At 38.1% G+C, this 16687-nt stretch overlaps 1 protein-coding gene across 1 annotated transcript in view; it reads left to right on the forward strand.

Annotated features, from left to right (window-relative positions):
- The window catches only part of LOC122557836 (serine/threonine-protein kinase BRSK2-like), a 957494-nt gene that overhangs the window by 867730 nt on the left and 73077 nt on the right, over positions 1-16687 (forward strand). Inside the window, 2 exon segments of the mRNA XM_043705934.1 lie at positions 4402-4450; positions 13689-13812. Of these exon segments, the coding sequence (XP_043561869.1) occupies positions 4402-4450; positions 13689-13812 (173 nt within the window).

Here is a 16687-nt window from a genome sequence, read left to right on the forward strand (position 1 = left end):
GAGTTCCGGAACCATGAGGTTATGCTACAGCTGTACAAAACTCTAGTGTGGCTGCACTTGGAGTATTGTGTACAGTTCTGGTCACCGCATTATAAGAAGGATGTGGAAGCTTTGGAAAGGCTGCAGAGGAGATTTACTAGGATGTTGCCTGGTATGGAAGGAATGTCTTATGAGGAAAGGCTGAGGGCCTTGAGACTGTTCTCGTTAGAGAGAAGAAAGTTGAGAGGTGACTTAATAGAGACATACAAGATAATCAGAGGGTTAGATAGGGTGGACAGGGAGAGCGTTTTTCCAAGTATGGTGACGGCAAACACGAGGGGACACAACTTTAAAGTGAGGGGAGATAGGTATAAGACGGATGTCAGAGGTAGTTTCTTTACTCAGAGCGTAGTAAAGGTATGGAATGTTTTGCCTGCATCGGTAGTAGATTCGCCAAGTTTAAGTGCATTTAAGTCATCATTGGACAGGCAAATGGATGTACATGGAAGAGTGTAGGTGGGATGGGCTTCAGAACAGGGTGGCGCAACATCGAGGGCTGAAGGGCCTGTACTGCACTGTAATGTTCTATGTTCTATATGATTCTACATCAGAAGACAGACAAACTAGTGGCATAGCTGAACAGAGCATTGCAGACACAGAGAGGCATGGCACTGTTGAAAAGTGCTAGTGTAAGACAAAAGCATTTTTACTTCATACCATGAGCAACTTTGATTGATCTGAATTAGAGTCAATGAGGAATTTTAAGAAATAATCAGCAGTTGACAAATTTCGACCTTAGTTTCACACCCAGCTTCTGAAATGCAGCTGTTATAATTGATCGAAATCAAAGGTCAAATACCAGGGTCTGGCTTTTCCTGGCCTTCAGAAACTCCCACCTGTATCACTTGTCAGTTCACACAGGGGTTCTCAGTATGGTACAAGTCATGAAGGAATGCATGAAGAGAATGTGTGTGGTGGTGGCCACTTAGAAGGACCAGAGTCGTGAGTGTGGTGCTGGAAAGGCACAGCAGGCCAGGCAGCATCTGAGGAGCAGGAGAATCAACGTTTTGAGCATAAGCCCGTTGATTCTCCTGCTCTTCAGATGCTGCCTGACCTGCTGTGCCTTTCCAGAACCACACCCTCAACTCTGATTTCCAGCATCCATAGTCCTCACTTTCTCCCACTTAGAAGGACCACCTTGGTTCTCCAATACAGCTGCGTATTTTCCAAAACACCTGTTAAACCTCACCCCTCCCCTCATTTCCTCTCAACCACTGTCCATGCCAGAATTATATTCAGTTGCTTTTTTAATAATTTTCTCTCCATGAAAAAGTCAGAAGTGGGGATGTTTGGTGATGATTGCACAACATTTAACATTATCTTTCCCAACCCCTTTCCAATACCTTGTCCCTCGATCAGTCACTGTGACTTTGAACAGGGGATCCCTTCTTTGAGCCCACAAGCAAACATACCAGGATTAATTGCAGCAGTAGATGGATATGGCCCTTAAGTGGTAATTGACTCTTGATGATGGGTCAAGAAGTCTCTATCCCATGAGCCTCCCCACCATTAATCAGAGTGGAGACAGGAAAGCAGTGTGTCCCCATGCTCTACCCTCCTGTTTAGTGAAACGACCCAACTGCCAACCTTGCCACACGAGAAGGCATTTAATACTTCCCTTTGATTTTGTTTCAATGCCTCTGTGTGATAGTTTACTCTGTTCCAACCTATATTTGTAATGGTTCGACTTATTATTCATCCTTAATTTTATTAATGTGTAGCCACCCTCCCTCGAACGGTGGTGCAAAATCAAAGTTTTGTTAAACTCAACTATTCTTCTTTGAGAACTACCAGAGCAAGGTTTGTAACTTGGGTCTCCAATGATCTGTTCTGTCCAAACGTCACTACAACTTCAGTCTACATCAAAGAGTATTTATTTCAGCTTACGTAACTACAGTCACACTTCCTCAACTCCCACACTGCGGTATTTTTGCTTTGTTAGAGTGAATTCCAAATTAGGTGACTCATTTTTTCTTAACTGTGATATAGCCAGAATTTTTTTTATTGCTTTCTAAGCAAAATATATTAGCATCAGCAATGATTACAGGAAGAATAGGTTTCTCATTATGGTGCAAAAATATCATTGTATGCTCAAAAGCTAAAAGCCCATTACTTATGATGGAACTTTGCAATAATATAAATCCGGCTGTTCTCTCCAGTTGAGCATTTGGATGTATCCTATTAAAAAGTCTCTATTGCAATATATCCTAAATTACTTTTATTTAATAACAATGGGGCTCCCATAAGGCCTGAAGAAAATATTAAGGTTATGGTTGTCCTTTGTCTAATGCTTACCCTCCCACTATAACCACAGTGAAATTAAATGATCAAAGATTCATCATCCGCACAACTTAATTACTAAATATATTAGCAGTTTGCACCCAATGAGTCTTTGGAAGTAGAGTCCTTGAATATTTTTAAGGCAGAAGTAGGCGGATTATTGATAAGCAAGGGAGTGAAATATTATTGAGGCAATGTCGAGCAATTAGATAAACCATGATCTTATTGAATGTTGAAGACTCAAGGAACTAATGCCCTATTGCTGCTCTTAATGCACATGTTTGTATCTATGTGAAAAATTCAGAAAACAAACATATGTCTTAATTTACCAGTTAGTAAAATTCCCTTTAATAGAAATACAAGAGTGTTTTGGACCAAATACTCTGCTGCGCATTCTAAGTGATAAATCTTACGCTGCTTATTGCTGTGGCAGATTATTAGACAAAAAAAATTGAAAACCTACTTGATTGTCTGATACTTTATTGTTCATCAGCTGGCAGTATTAGATTCATTTCTTGCAAAGCATGAATCCAAAGAATGTCAGACGGAGATAGAAGATTGTTTCTTTTTTATTGTTTAAATGTCCATTTTTCTGAGTTATGCTAGCTCCCTGGGATGATTCCAGTGGGCAAGAATTTTAAAGTCTCCATCATTCCAGAATGATATCAAGAGTACAAAGTTGAATTATGTATTTCCTTTACAACACTGGATGTGAGAAATGCCATTCTGACTCTGCATTGCTGCAACATGTTTGAAATATGATTTCTCTGGTGAAACAATGCATATTCAAGCTCCTTAGGTCCACTTCAATGCAAGTCCTGCTTTTAAACCCACTCTCCACTAACCTTCCAAAGAAAATATTTAGGTTATGGTTGTCCTTTTTATAATGCTTACCCTCCCACTGTAACCACAGTGGAATTAAATGACCAAAGATTCGTCATCCCCATTCAGGCAACAATCATGAGCTGGGTGAAGTCCTACCTCTCCAACCCTGAGGCTCCCAGCCTCATTCCTGATGAAGGGCTCTGGACCGAAACGTCGATTTTCCTTCTCCTCAGATGCTGCCTGACCTGCTGTGCTTTTCTAGCAACACACTCTCAACTCTGATCTCCAGAATCTGCAGACCTCACTGTCTCCTGGGTGAAGTCCTGCCCTACCAAAGTTCCATCAGTGCAAGATCTAGGAGAGAAATCTTTCTTTTAAGTTCTGTGTCATTTAGTCCATTACTGCATGTATCCGTTTTATAGTAATAAGTTTCCCATTGACTTATACTAATTGCTTACCATACAAATTGCAAGTTAAACATTCATTCTTACATTTGTTAAGAATGAGGCAATTAGAATTCGCTTAGTACCAGAAAACCAGACTCTCAGATTGATCATCTGACTTTAATCTAAGATATTGAATCCCGACAACTGGGGAAATTTTAGTTTGAGAAGAAATAGACTCTAGGAGAAGGAGTCATTGCTGCAAAAATCAGAATCTTACTCTGTTAAACATTTGGACTTGTCCATCATCCCCTGAATGAGCCAAAAGATATTCGAGAAATGGCCCTTTTTTGGGAAGAAGAGTAATTGTCCTGTCCTTGTCACCCACTTTTGCCTAACAGCTCAAATCCCATTGCTTTCTCTTTTTGGCCTACCATAGCCTGTATTAATGCCATGTTCAGGCCAGTCAGATCAAGCATTTGCTTGATTTAGTGATGTAGACTTTATCAGGTTTAACTTCGACAGCATAATCAAATACAGTGGCATTTATCACCTGAAGTCCAAATTGATACAGAAAGTACAGATTATTCAAAACTATTTAGAGTCATAAAACATTATCATTTCCCAGGCAGACATAAAAAGTGAGAAAATTACAAAATGTCTGAAACAAGCTAACGTCAATTATTCAATTTACATTTCTCTTATTTTTAAATACCACGAAAACACTCACTGGCACGTGGCAGAGCTTCTAACTTAGTATATTGCTCGTTGGATTTGATGATTTTTAATGCTTTTGTGTAAAGTTGAAAGAGCATCCAAAACGCCAGTGATTCCATTTTTAATTTAAGCATGTTTTTCTGATTGACCCATACAGTACCTACGCCAGAAGAGATGTCAAGTCTAACTCCAGAGTCTTCCCCAGAGTAAGTAAATGTTTATTTCTTATGAGTGCAAACATGTAACCAGGAAATTTCACTGGTTGTACATGTAAATGTCCAGTTTTAGGTGAGATAGAGTCCATTGTTGAACAGACTGGACATCAGTGCAATTCAAAATCGAGAACTTACTTGCAGCCTAACATCTCAACAGCAATTTTTGTCTTTTAAGCACATGTAATAGCATTTTCTGTCAATGAATTTGTGAGAAAGCTAAACTTTGAATTCTTCCAGGTTCCCAGAAACAACACAGTAAACTGAAGAGTCAAGCTGGCAGTCACTATATCTTAATATTTCATGACTGACAGCACAGCTAGCTGTTCATAGACTACAGTTTGATTTTCTCAGTGTAAGATAGGAAACATTCTTCCTTTCAAGGCTATGTGCTTTTTGTCTGCCTCTCTTTCCAGAATAACTCAACAAAGTCCAATGTTTTCTCACATGTCAACCATGGTTCAGTTGGTAGTATTTTCGATTCTGAAGTCATAAGCTTGTGGATTAAAATCTGATTTCAATGGCTTGAGCACCAAAATGTCACTGAGAGAATGCTTCACTGACTGGTGTACTGGCTTTCAGATGTGATGTTAAATATAGGCTTTGTCTGACCTGTGAAGGAAATGGTACAAGATCCCATTCCACTATCCAGGAGAAAGAAGAGTTATCCTCTGTGTTTTGACCAATATTTGTCTCTTAATCAATGTCAGGGGAAACCGTTTACATGATGAAAATCACATTGCTGTTAGTGGAAGCTGTAAATTAGTTGTGTGTTTCCTACCTTGCAACAGCAACTGTGCTTCCTGGGCTATAAGCATTTAGGGGTGTTACATAAATCCCCATATAAATGTAAGGCTTGTCTTTTTTTTAAACCAGTGACTACCATGATGATGGCTGAGTCTTAGTCTATTTTTGTCTACTATTCTTATGTTCCTATGGCTAACACACTTGAGATAGCGTGGACAAATTCATGAATCCTGTTTGGTTCGGAAATTAATATTTCACGTGCTTTACAAATTACTCTATTGCTGTTCCTAATGATTCTTTCATCTGTTTTAAATATTTATCTATGTACAATCAAAATAGTGATTTTGTGATAAAACTGTGCTGTGTTGGAGTTATAAATCCACAAGATTTACTCAGGAAATACAGTGTATCATTGCCATCCTGTAGGATAATGGCTGTCCTTATCAGATTATTTCTCACTGTATATTGCATGATCAAACAAAATTCAACAGTCAATCTCTCGTCTCACCATGAAGCATGTTACAATCTTCCTTGCACTTAATTTTAGTTCTGAGTTCATGTCATCTACAAACTTTGCAATGATGCTTTGTATACCTCAATCCAAATATGTATCAATAAATTGCATCTATCCTGACATCAACCCACTGAAAGTCAACCTTAAAACAAAACACGGATAAAAAATCAAAATAAAAGACTGAGAACCTGCAGTACTTTCCTAGGTGAGGTAGCCTCTGTGGAGTCAAATTAATGTATCATAACTATTCTAATGAAGGGTCCTTACCTGAAATACCAAAATGCCTGCTATCTGTAGAGATGCCACACGATCTTTGAGCATTTCTAGCATTTTCTTTTCTTTTACAAAATGATCAATCCTCGTAGAATTTCACATGCAAAAGTCATGTGGGATTGTGCATCAGGAGGTATTAGAGTAAGTTTAGCAAAAAAGGAGGGAAAAGAGGCACAGCCTTAAAAGTCTTCTGTCTCCCAATAATTGTGGAAGAAAGATACTTGTGCTCTGTGAGCCCATTTATGCATCAGGGGAACAGGAGTTCAACATCTTCAGCCTGTCCATGTTTAAATCCTATTTAACCTACCAGTAGAAAAAGTATTTGGTTAGTTGATCAATTACATTCAAAATTGTAGAAACTTCAATTAATTCACCCCTTTCATCTTTTAGATTCCAGGGAATACAAATCTAGTTTGTGTTACCTCTCTTCCAGTTTTTGCCTTTTGACTCCTGGTAACATACTGCTAATTCTGCATGGCACCCTGTTTTATGGTCAATACTGAATATTTTTCTAAAGTGTGGTGCCTGGAATTGAACATTGCATTTCAGGTGTGGACTTTGTAGAGCTGTGACAGAACATCTTCCTCTTTGTATTCTACTCCTCTAGTTATAAAGACATTCCATTGGCCTTTTCTTTAAGCTGTCTACTTAATTTTAGTGATCTATGTACACTGATCCCTACATCTCGTCAGAGCTCCACTGTTGCTAGTTTTTGACCAAAAGGTAATAGACTAGTTCTTTTTCTGTGTGATGATTTACTACTTTCCTACTTGGTGTGACAAATCTATACTGTGCTCATGTAACACAACTATAGAAATATGTTTGTCCTTCCATGAGCATTTAGCCATTCAACACCGTAATCAGCACAGAAGGAACTCATTTCGATTGATCACATTCGCCAATTCTTACAAAGAATAATTCAGTTAGTCCCATTCCTTGAGTCTTTCCTCAATATTTTCGCAATGTTTCTCCTTTGAATGTTTTAAATTTCTCTTTGAAGGCAGTAATTAAATCTGTGCCACCCTTATCAGCCACAGCATTTCACATTGTAACCATTTTTTTGCATGAATAATTTCTTTTCATGTTATCTCGGTTCTTTTGCCAATGTTGCCAAATCTTTGCTGTCTGATTATCGACCCTTCAGCCGTGGGAAAGCTTCTCTTAATTAACTTTATCTAAACTGTTCATAATGTTAAATACCTGCATCAAATTTCTTCCTAGTCTTCTCTAACTTGAGAATGATGTCACCTTCAATCCATCCACAAAACTATAGTTCACTCACCACTGGAACCTTTTCCATAAATCTCTACCATACAATTTACCATGCCTTTGCACCCTTCCTAAAGTACGATGCCTGGCATTGAACTTGGTATCCTAACTGGGATTGAGCTAACATTTTATAAAGGCTCATCATACATTGTTTGGTACTCTACTGCATCCCATACGCTTCAATTGCTTTGTGAACTTCTCAGCTTTAAAGATCTATGCACAAGTGCCCCCATGTACCACCTCTCCACAGCCCTGCAAAATTATTCAATTTAGCAATGTTGTGTCTCTTCTTACTACCAATTATATCAGCTCATACTTTGCTGCGTTGAATTTCATTGGCCATATTTTCACCGATTTCATTAGCAAGTCTGCAGACATATGATATTGATTACTACAATCCTCAATATTTAATCCATCTCTTAGCCTCAGGCCATCTGTGATTTTGTGTGTCAAAACAGTTGTGGCCAAAGTACTGATTCTAAGGAAATATCGCTCTATGTCGCTGTCAGATCCAAACAAAAACCATTCACTTCCTGTTTTTAATCCCTTAACCAGTTTTGATGCTACTATGCTTTTGTCAACAAGACTATGAGATGGTAATTTATTAACTGCTTTTTGAAGGTCCACACACACAACATGGGCACGAATCCTTGGAGTATTACAATTCCAGATGTGATTCCCCCAAATGGTTATGCTCCTGGGTTAGGAGGGATAATCTGGCTCCCCTTCTCAACCCCTTCTTCAGTGGTCACAACAAGGTTAATTTAGGAAAGGATCCCTTTCCTCTTGAAAAACTTTTCCCGGCCCAAATACAATTGTTCTAAAAGGAGACAATTTAACAAGGCTTCCTTAAATGAAGGAAGAGTGAGTTTAGTAGCTACTAAAACGTAAGAAAAGTTAATCAAAGATGACGTATATGCACAGAGATTGTAAGTGAAAACTGAGTCCAAAAAGTAAATAAAAGAAAATTCTAATCAATTTTTTTGCTTGTCTCTCATGAAAAGGTTGTGAAATGTTGTTGCTATCAAGGTTGGTTCCCCAAGCTGTTAAGTATAACAGTGCGATATAACAACTCCCATGGCAAGGGCAACAGTTGCAAGTTCTCTTCCAAACCATACACCATCCTGACTTGGAACTATACTGCTGTTCTTTCAATGATGCTGGGTCAAAAAAAAAAATTCAACTTCTACCCAAACAGTATTGTACGTGTAGCTCAAGAAGGCAGCTTACTAGATCTTCTCAAGGGCACTTAGGGATGAACAATAAATGCTAGGCCAGCCAGAGACACCCACATTCCCTGATTCAATAAAAAAAGTTGTGCTTTCATAAAACTGTTCAGTATAATTGTATTCTAACTTGCGTCAGACTGTTCATCAAGCCTACTCAATTGAGTCATATAGTCTATGAATATTTTAAGACTTTTTTTCCTTTATTGAAGTGGAGTAGCTGTGTCTAAAAATAATGCTGCTGACTTCATAAGTGGGGGTGCAGAAGAAAGAGAGTGCGGATGTGTATAATTTATTTAACACTAGTAGTTTTGATTTCATTTTAATTTTTCGTCTTGTCAGTATTTCCAGCACCGAAAATTCTGTTCCATTGAAGTGTTTTTTTCTTTAATGTGTATCAAACAATTGCAACACAAAGGTGGAATAATAAATCTTGTCCAAAATTAAATCTCCATATGCTTGATATCATATGCTGTAAATGTATCACAAGAATCAGCAACTAAATTTATTATCCAAATTGGCAATGCTGTTGTTCAATCAGCTCTCTGGCTACATTTTCAACAAAAATAAGCCAGGGCTGTTTAGGCTAATTAGAAACGCTGGGGCATAGGAATAATGCAGTTCTTAATTTACAATAATCAGTGCACAGTCCACTGTATGCCTAGCAAGCTCACATTACATTCAGACTTCTACTAACTGAACATTAGAAAAACAAAGTTTATTATCAAATTGCAATCATAATATTGTTTTTGAGTCTTTATAATATGTGCAGTTGTTCTTGTTGTTGGTACCAACATTTATGAGGTTTTGATAATATTCAAAAAATACCATTGAATAGAAGGGTCATATGAGGCCTCAAGGATAATCACCCTGCTGTTTTGCAGGCTTTTTCAGGACAAAGTGTGGTTCCCATACTCAATTACAAACCATGGCCAATGGCAGGACCAGCACGTTTTCACTGCTGATGATGGAAGAACAGGAACCTTGATAGATAGCAATAGCTTACAACTGGAACACTCTTCAGGAACTTCTGTTTCCTTTAAGCACAGGAAAACAGCAGGAAATTACCTGATGATTGAAATTGAAATGGGAGGCTTTTATGAGCAGCTGAAGAGGAAAACTTAAGACCATAAAGTATGGAGAAATTAGAAAAGGACCTGCTTTTAGGCAGATCGCTACCACATAGAGATTACTACAATCTTCAATGAATCTAATGTGGGAGACTTTATATATAGTTAATAGGGTCAATGTATAGGTTTGATCCTCTTTAATCTACAATTCATTTGCTCAGCTGAGAGAACCACATCCTCATTCCGTGTACCTATCTCAAAATTACTTTTCATTATTAAAAATTGTTACTTAGCTTTATGTGTTTATCCTTAAAAAAATCCAAACCTTTCTCTCAAGCCATGTTTGCTAATGGGTTTGCTTCACAGCTCAGAAACTGCTTAGGAGCAACTACAAAAGCTGAGTCAGTTTATTTGTAGAATGAAATGGTTCATTCTAACATTCCTACAGTCAAAGCATTATCTCACACTGGGCTGGATTTAATCAGCATGAAGGGGGCACTGATAACACGACTGTTATCCAATGCCTGTCAGTTCGATGGGGAAGCCCAACAGTATGAAGTGCCTTTCAGGACTTCTACATGATTCAGAAGAAATCCAAGTAGCTGCCTGTTAGTCAGGGACCTGCAGTTCCTCATTGTTGTCAGCATCACCTGAAACAGTGTGAACCGCTTGCAATGCATAGGTCCAAGATAACCAAGCGAACCCATGCCAAACTTGACTAAGTGCAGAATGTGGATCACTAAGTGAAGGTCATGGGAGCAGGTATGTGGCTCCACCTCCTAATGCCAGTTGGATGCAATAATAACCCCCCACCCCCCCTCCTGCAATTAGTTGGGCCTCCTAGTGGCTATGGTTACCACTGTATTGCCAAAAGCAAATAACCTTAATGGAGACTAATATTCAGACTTGTCAACATTGGATAATGCTTAAATGTTGGATTCTGAGTTGCAGAGGCCCATTGCTTCAAATAAAAATGATAAACTTAGTTACAAGTAGCAATTGCTGGATTTGACCCAGCAATGTTACAATATTTTCCTTTCTTCTTGTTGTCTTCATTTTATTTTTTCTGTTTCTTTTTCTGTACTTCTGTGTTCATTATTTAACTGGCTGTAAGTTTCACTCTTCAGCAAGAGAAAAGTGACATCTATTGAGGCAACGCTGTCTCAACAATCAAAACATTACGGAAAAGTGCATAGTACCAAGATAAACCATGCAGCGTTACTAAAAAGAATTGCTATGAGAAAGTATACTTCAAAACCCTTTTCCTAAAAGCCGGATGAATGTTACGATTCACTGGTCTGATGCATACACTCTGGAGATTGTGACCATTAGGCAGGAAATCATAAACCTCTTAATTTTCAGAAATTTCAACATCTTAAAGTTTCTCTTTGATGTGACGTTATTTTTATATGACAGAATTATATTCAACAATTGGAAAATTGTAAATTGTCTTTATCTTAACATGTTGAATCCAGATTCATAAACCTATGCTTTCATTTTTTTCTGCTTAATGAAATTGAAATTGGCTTATTAAGAACTAAATGTAAGGATTTGGACTCTATGCTAAGACATTTATTGTTGGGAGATAACCTTATGGTAAAAAGGACAATCTCTAATTTAAAAGGCAAACTAACAAGGTTTCTTGGGTGAAAAAAAATTAGGGCTTAACATTCTACCAGTCAAGGCCATGGTGCAATTCACAGGCTCAGGACTTGCTGATATATCTTTCCAGGCTTCCTGGGATGAATGGGTCTTCTCTTCATGGTTCCTTGAACACAAACTCTTGATTCATGACATTCTTCAAGATTTTAACAGTAAACCTAACTTTGATATTGACATAAAATCTCGATGCAGCTTTAAAATTTCATCTCTAATTTCCCAGTCTACTTTAACTGCTGTAGCAGCACACTTCATAGTTCCTTGCTGAGTGTTGCACTCCCTTTCTGTTGAAAGCAATTTTCTAACAAAGTTTGCTCACTTTCTCTTAAGGTAATTATTTTTATTTTAATGCTGGATTCTCATGCTTATCTGGGATTCTTGTGAAAAATCCTGCAATCTCTTTTTTTTAAAAGCTTCACCCATGAGGCTTAGACATCGCTGGCTGGCCAACATTTATTGCCCCATTCCCAATTGCCCTTGAGAAGGTGGTGGTCAGCTGCCACCTTGAATGACTGTAGTCCATGTCCTGTAGATTGACCCACAATGCTCTTAGGGAGAGAATCTCAGGTTTTGACCAGTGACTGTGAAGGAATTGTGATATATTTCCAAGTCAGGGAGGTGAATGGCTTGGAGGGGAACTTCAAGTGCTGGTGTTCCCATGTATCTGCTTATCCTTCTAGATGGAAGTGGCTGTGAGTTTGGAGGGTGCTATCTAAATATCTTGATGGATTTCTGCAGTGCATCTTATAGATAGTACACAGTGCTGCTACTGAGCCATCAGTGGTGGAGGGAGTGGATGCATGTTGATGTAATGCCAATGCCATTTAACCGTTAGGCTTTGTCCTCAATGATATCAAGCTTCTTGAGTGTTCTTAGAGCTGCACACATCCAGGGAAGTGGGGAGTATTCCATCACATTCCTAACTTGTGCCTGATAATTGGTGAACAGGTTCTGAGGAAGTGGATTATTTGCTGCAGTACTCCTAGCCTCTGACCTGCTCTTGTAGCCACTGTTTATGTGGCAAGTCCAGTTGAGGTTCTGGTCAATAGTATCCCCAAGAATTTTGATAGTGGCAGAGTTTCATTGATGACAGCACCATTGACTGTCAAAGAAAGGTGTTTAGATTGTTTCTTATTGGGGATGTTCATTGCCTGGCATTTGTGTGATGTGAATGTTACTCTCAACGTGGCAGCCCAAGCGTGGATATTGTCAATATGTTGTTTCATTTGAACATGGGCTGCTTCAGCATCTGAGAACTTGTGAATGGTGCTGAACACTGTGCAATCATTGACAAACATCTCCACTTCTGAATTTATGATGGAGGGAAGATAGTTGATGAAGCAACTCAAGATAGTTCGGCCTAGGACACAACCGTATCACTGTAGGCATCTCTGAGCTGTTACAGCAAACCTAAACCTACAACAATTACTTATCAACTAGCAATGTCTCATGCAAGTGCCAACTTCCTTCTAAGTGCTAACTACTAATTTATAGCAGGTATCTTGAAACAAATGTTATCCTCTGAAAAATGCAGAGATTCCTGCAATCGCCATACTTACATGCCATTTGCAGTCAGCACTTACAACATTCAGCACATGTTTGAGCATCTATGTCATAAAAATTCATGACTTTTACTCAAATCATATCAATTATTGACCAATATGAAGAGTGCACACCACTTCCCTGAGCTAATCCGAAATTTTCGTCTCTAATTCTTGACCTGTAGGAAGAGTGCTAGTGGCTTCCCTATTACAATCTCTAACTTTAGCTTGCACGCTTGACATATTATTCTCCTTCTCAGGCCATTCTCCTTGCCAATCAGGATCCCAGTTTTGGCTTTAGATTGCTGCAGCTTAAATGCAAAATGTGTTCCAGGTACTACATTTGTTTATTCTTGAGTTCTTGCCCTCCTTAAAACTAAATTGCACTATTTGATACTTGAAGAAATGGTAAAATCCCAATAATACAAACAAATTAAGGCTTTCTACTCTGCTTAAACATAGCAGAATTTGATCACTCACCATTAACATGTAGTATACATCCTTTAGTTTAGTAACCAAAGCAATTTGAGGCAAAGAGGTATAAGCATATACCAGCTGGTTGATTAACTTCTTAATGGAGGGACCTTCCACAAGTTGATAGTTGGGAATGGTATCTCTCAAAACACAATATTAAGTTTCGGAAATTCCCAGTGAGTGTAGAATTATAATAAAACTATTAACGTATGAATTAGGAATCTGGAGTTACTCCACTTTATTTCAATGTGAAAATTAAATTTACAAAGTGAACAACTGACAGCTCTGCTAATCTGCTCCAATGACTCATAATTCCAATGAGTTGGTCACTAGAGATGTGTTCGCATTTCTTGTTGTCGTATCAAAATATTGTACCCCAATGGAAAAGCCAGATAGACATACAAGAGAATGATTTTTTTTATCTGTGGCTGATCAGAAGTTTTGTTTTGTTTTATTTAGGCTTGCCAAAAAGTCATGGTTTGGTAACTTCATCAACTTGGACAAAGAGGAGCAGATATTTGTCGTCATCAAGGACAAGCCATTGAGTTCCATCAAAGCAGACATTGTCCATGCCTTCCTTTCCGTAAGTATAATTTTTTGCTAAATGTACAGCTGGATTTCAGAAAAAAGATTTTCATCTTTTTGTCTGTGATTAGAATGAGATTCTGCCTTGGTAATGTTAGCAAATTTAAGTTTAATGATTATAGATTGTTTAATTTTCTAACTAATAGGGTATGATTGAAATCTGGAAAAAGATACCTACACAAAAAAATGTCCATCTACTTACAATGTAAGATGTGAAAAATTAATTTATAGTGTCAGTCCTGGATCTTGCATTCAGTGTGATTGTATGCAAAATGTAACTCTTACAACAGCACTGCCATCTAAAGTGGATATTTATTGAGAAACTATGTATTGCTTGACCACTATTTGACTGCTATTTCATTGTGGGCACAATGTGAGTATAAGCCTGTAGCTCCCCCATGGTAGGTGTATGTTTAAGAAGAATTGTGGAGCATATATCTTCCCAAAGAGGAGGAAAGCTGAAATGACAGGGGCAGTAGCTTTTTAAAATTATTTCCCAAAAAATGAGTCAGGCACATTTTTTGGCACCTTCAAAACTGGGAAGACCTAACAATCAGTGGGAGGTAATAACATTGTGCAAATTCAGAGCAGAACAGTTTTTGTTTGATTTTGCCAAGAAAGTTTATTACTTTGTCTACTGTTAAAAATAAACTACAAATAACAAATATTTTTTGAAATGCATATCTCTGCTATTTAATACTTCTATTTTTGATAAATTTGTTTGCATTGGTGATTTCTGAATAATATCAGTATGGAGTGCAGGTCTGGGCTACTGTGGTTTGAACTTAGATTTTAGCCCACCCCATACATTATGAGAGGTGAGCCAGTTGAGCAGTTGGAATCAGGGAAATTCACTTCCACCAAGCCTGATTCATCACTGTTTTACCTCTTGGCTCTCAGATGATGCTGCAGAATATATTCGAATCAAGGTCTAAAGTTGTAGTTAAGAGCCCAAAACAATTTTAAGTTTGCAAAATATAAGTCTAACAGTGACCAACAATTCAGAAATACTGACAGGAATACTCAGAAACTGACGCAGCTTGCAGGAACATTTAAAAGTTCACTTGAATCCAGTAAGGTAGATGAATAGAATCTCTTTTTTTTCCTTAATATAGTGTCAAAGCATGTCTTTACATGGAGGTTGCTTCATGTTCATTTGTTTGACTTACTCATCCTTGAATAAGCAATTTAAAGCTTCTCTTGGGTGCCATTTTTGCTATCCACAGCAAAGTGAGTAGATATTATATCTAAGTTTCTAGGGAAATTAATAATAAATCAAGGACTGGAACTCATTAAAGCAAATGTAAACAAGAAAGCAGTATTTGAAAACCTAATACCACTAATGACTGAGAAATCATAGGAACAGAAATGAGTCATTTTGTTCATTGAACCTGTCACCAGGCTAGGGGTTTAAAGGATATAAGTGATGAAATTCAAAATGCACAAACCACAATCTTCCAAAGTACTCTTGATTGAGAAATTGTCCTTTTAGATTAGAAAACTGCAAATGTAACCTTTATTTAAGTAAGGTGTAAAAGAAAAACAAGGAAATTGTACATTTGCTCGTGCAATATTTATTGTGGGGATGCAATTGGAGTCTATCATACAGAAGAGAGTAATAAGAGCATTTAAGATAAATTTAAGTTGATTAGTCAATGTGAATTTGTGAAAGTAAAGTCATTTCTAATAAAGGTAGGTCAATTTTTTGAGTAAATTACTAAACCAGTAGACAGGGACTGCCCATGGATATAGTTTAAATGCACTTTCAGAAGACAGTCATTAAGTTTCAATGTCAAAGTCTTAGCTCAAATTAATGTTATACTGTGTCAAAACCCAGGCAGCATATGTGCTTCCAGAGGGTTTACTCCTGCTCTTTTCTCACCCTAGTAATTTGCAATCTTAGAACTGCCTTTCACAGTGAGGTTTATTTTCCTCCGGACTCTTTTTCTCGCCCAAGCTATGTATCAGTTCTTGTGTTGTTTTTAAACTCATTTTGAATTTTATCTTTTCCATTTGGCAAAGACCTTGTTGATAGTGAGAACAGGTTAATCAGCTTGAACAGATTGATATTAAGAAAGTGGATATGCTGGAAATTCTGGGAAGCATCAAGATAGATAAATCCCCAGGGCCGGACCAGATATACCCCCAGGGCCGGACCAGATATACCCAAGGTTACTATGGGAAGTGAGGAATGAGATTGCTGTGCCTCTGGCGATGATCTTTGCGTCCTCACTCTGCACGGGAGTAGTACCGGATGATTGGAGGGAGGCGAATAATTTTCCTTTGTTCAAGAAATGGAATAGGTAAATCCCTGAGAATGACAGACCAGTCAGTCTTATGCTTGTGGTCAGCAAGGTACTGGAAAGGATTCTGAGAGATAGAATTTATGACTATTTGGAAAAACATAGTTTGACGAAAAATAGTCAGCATGGCTTTCAGAGGGGCAGATCATGCCTCACAAGCCTTATTGAGTTCTTTGAGGATGTGACAAGACAAACTGATGAAGGTTGAGCAGTGGATGTGGCGTATTTGGATTTCAGTAAGGCATTTGATAAGGATCCCCACTATAGGCTCATTCAGAAATTTGGCTGTTTGGATAGAGAATTAGCTGACTGAAAGAAGACGGCGAGTGGTAGTGGATGGAAAGTGTTCCGCCTGGAGGTTGGTGACCAATGGTGTCCCACGGGGATCTGTTCTTGGACCTCTGCTCTTTGTAGTTTTCATAAATGACTTGGATGAAGAAGTGAAAGGATAAGTTAGCCGATGACACAAAGGTTGTTGCTGTTGTACATAGTATCAAGGGCTGTTGCAGGCTACAACAAGACATTGACAGGATGCAGAGCTGGGGTGAGAAGTGGCAGATGGAATTCAAC

The sequence above is a fragment of the Chiloscyllium plagiosum genome, chromosome 16, assembly GCF_004010195.1.
Source record: "Chiloscyllium plagiosum isolate BGI_BamShark_2017 chromosome 16, ASM401019v2, whole genome shotgun sequence".
Classification (NCBI taxonomy): domain Eukaryota; kingdom Metazoa; phylum Chordata; class Chondrichthyes; order Orectolobiformes; family Hemiscylliidae; genus Chiloscyllium; species Chiloscyllium plagiosum.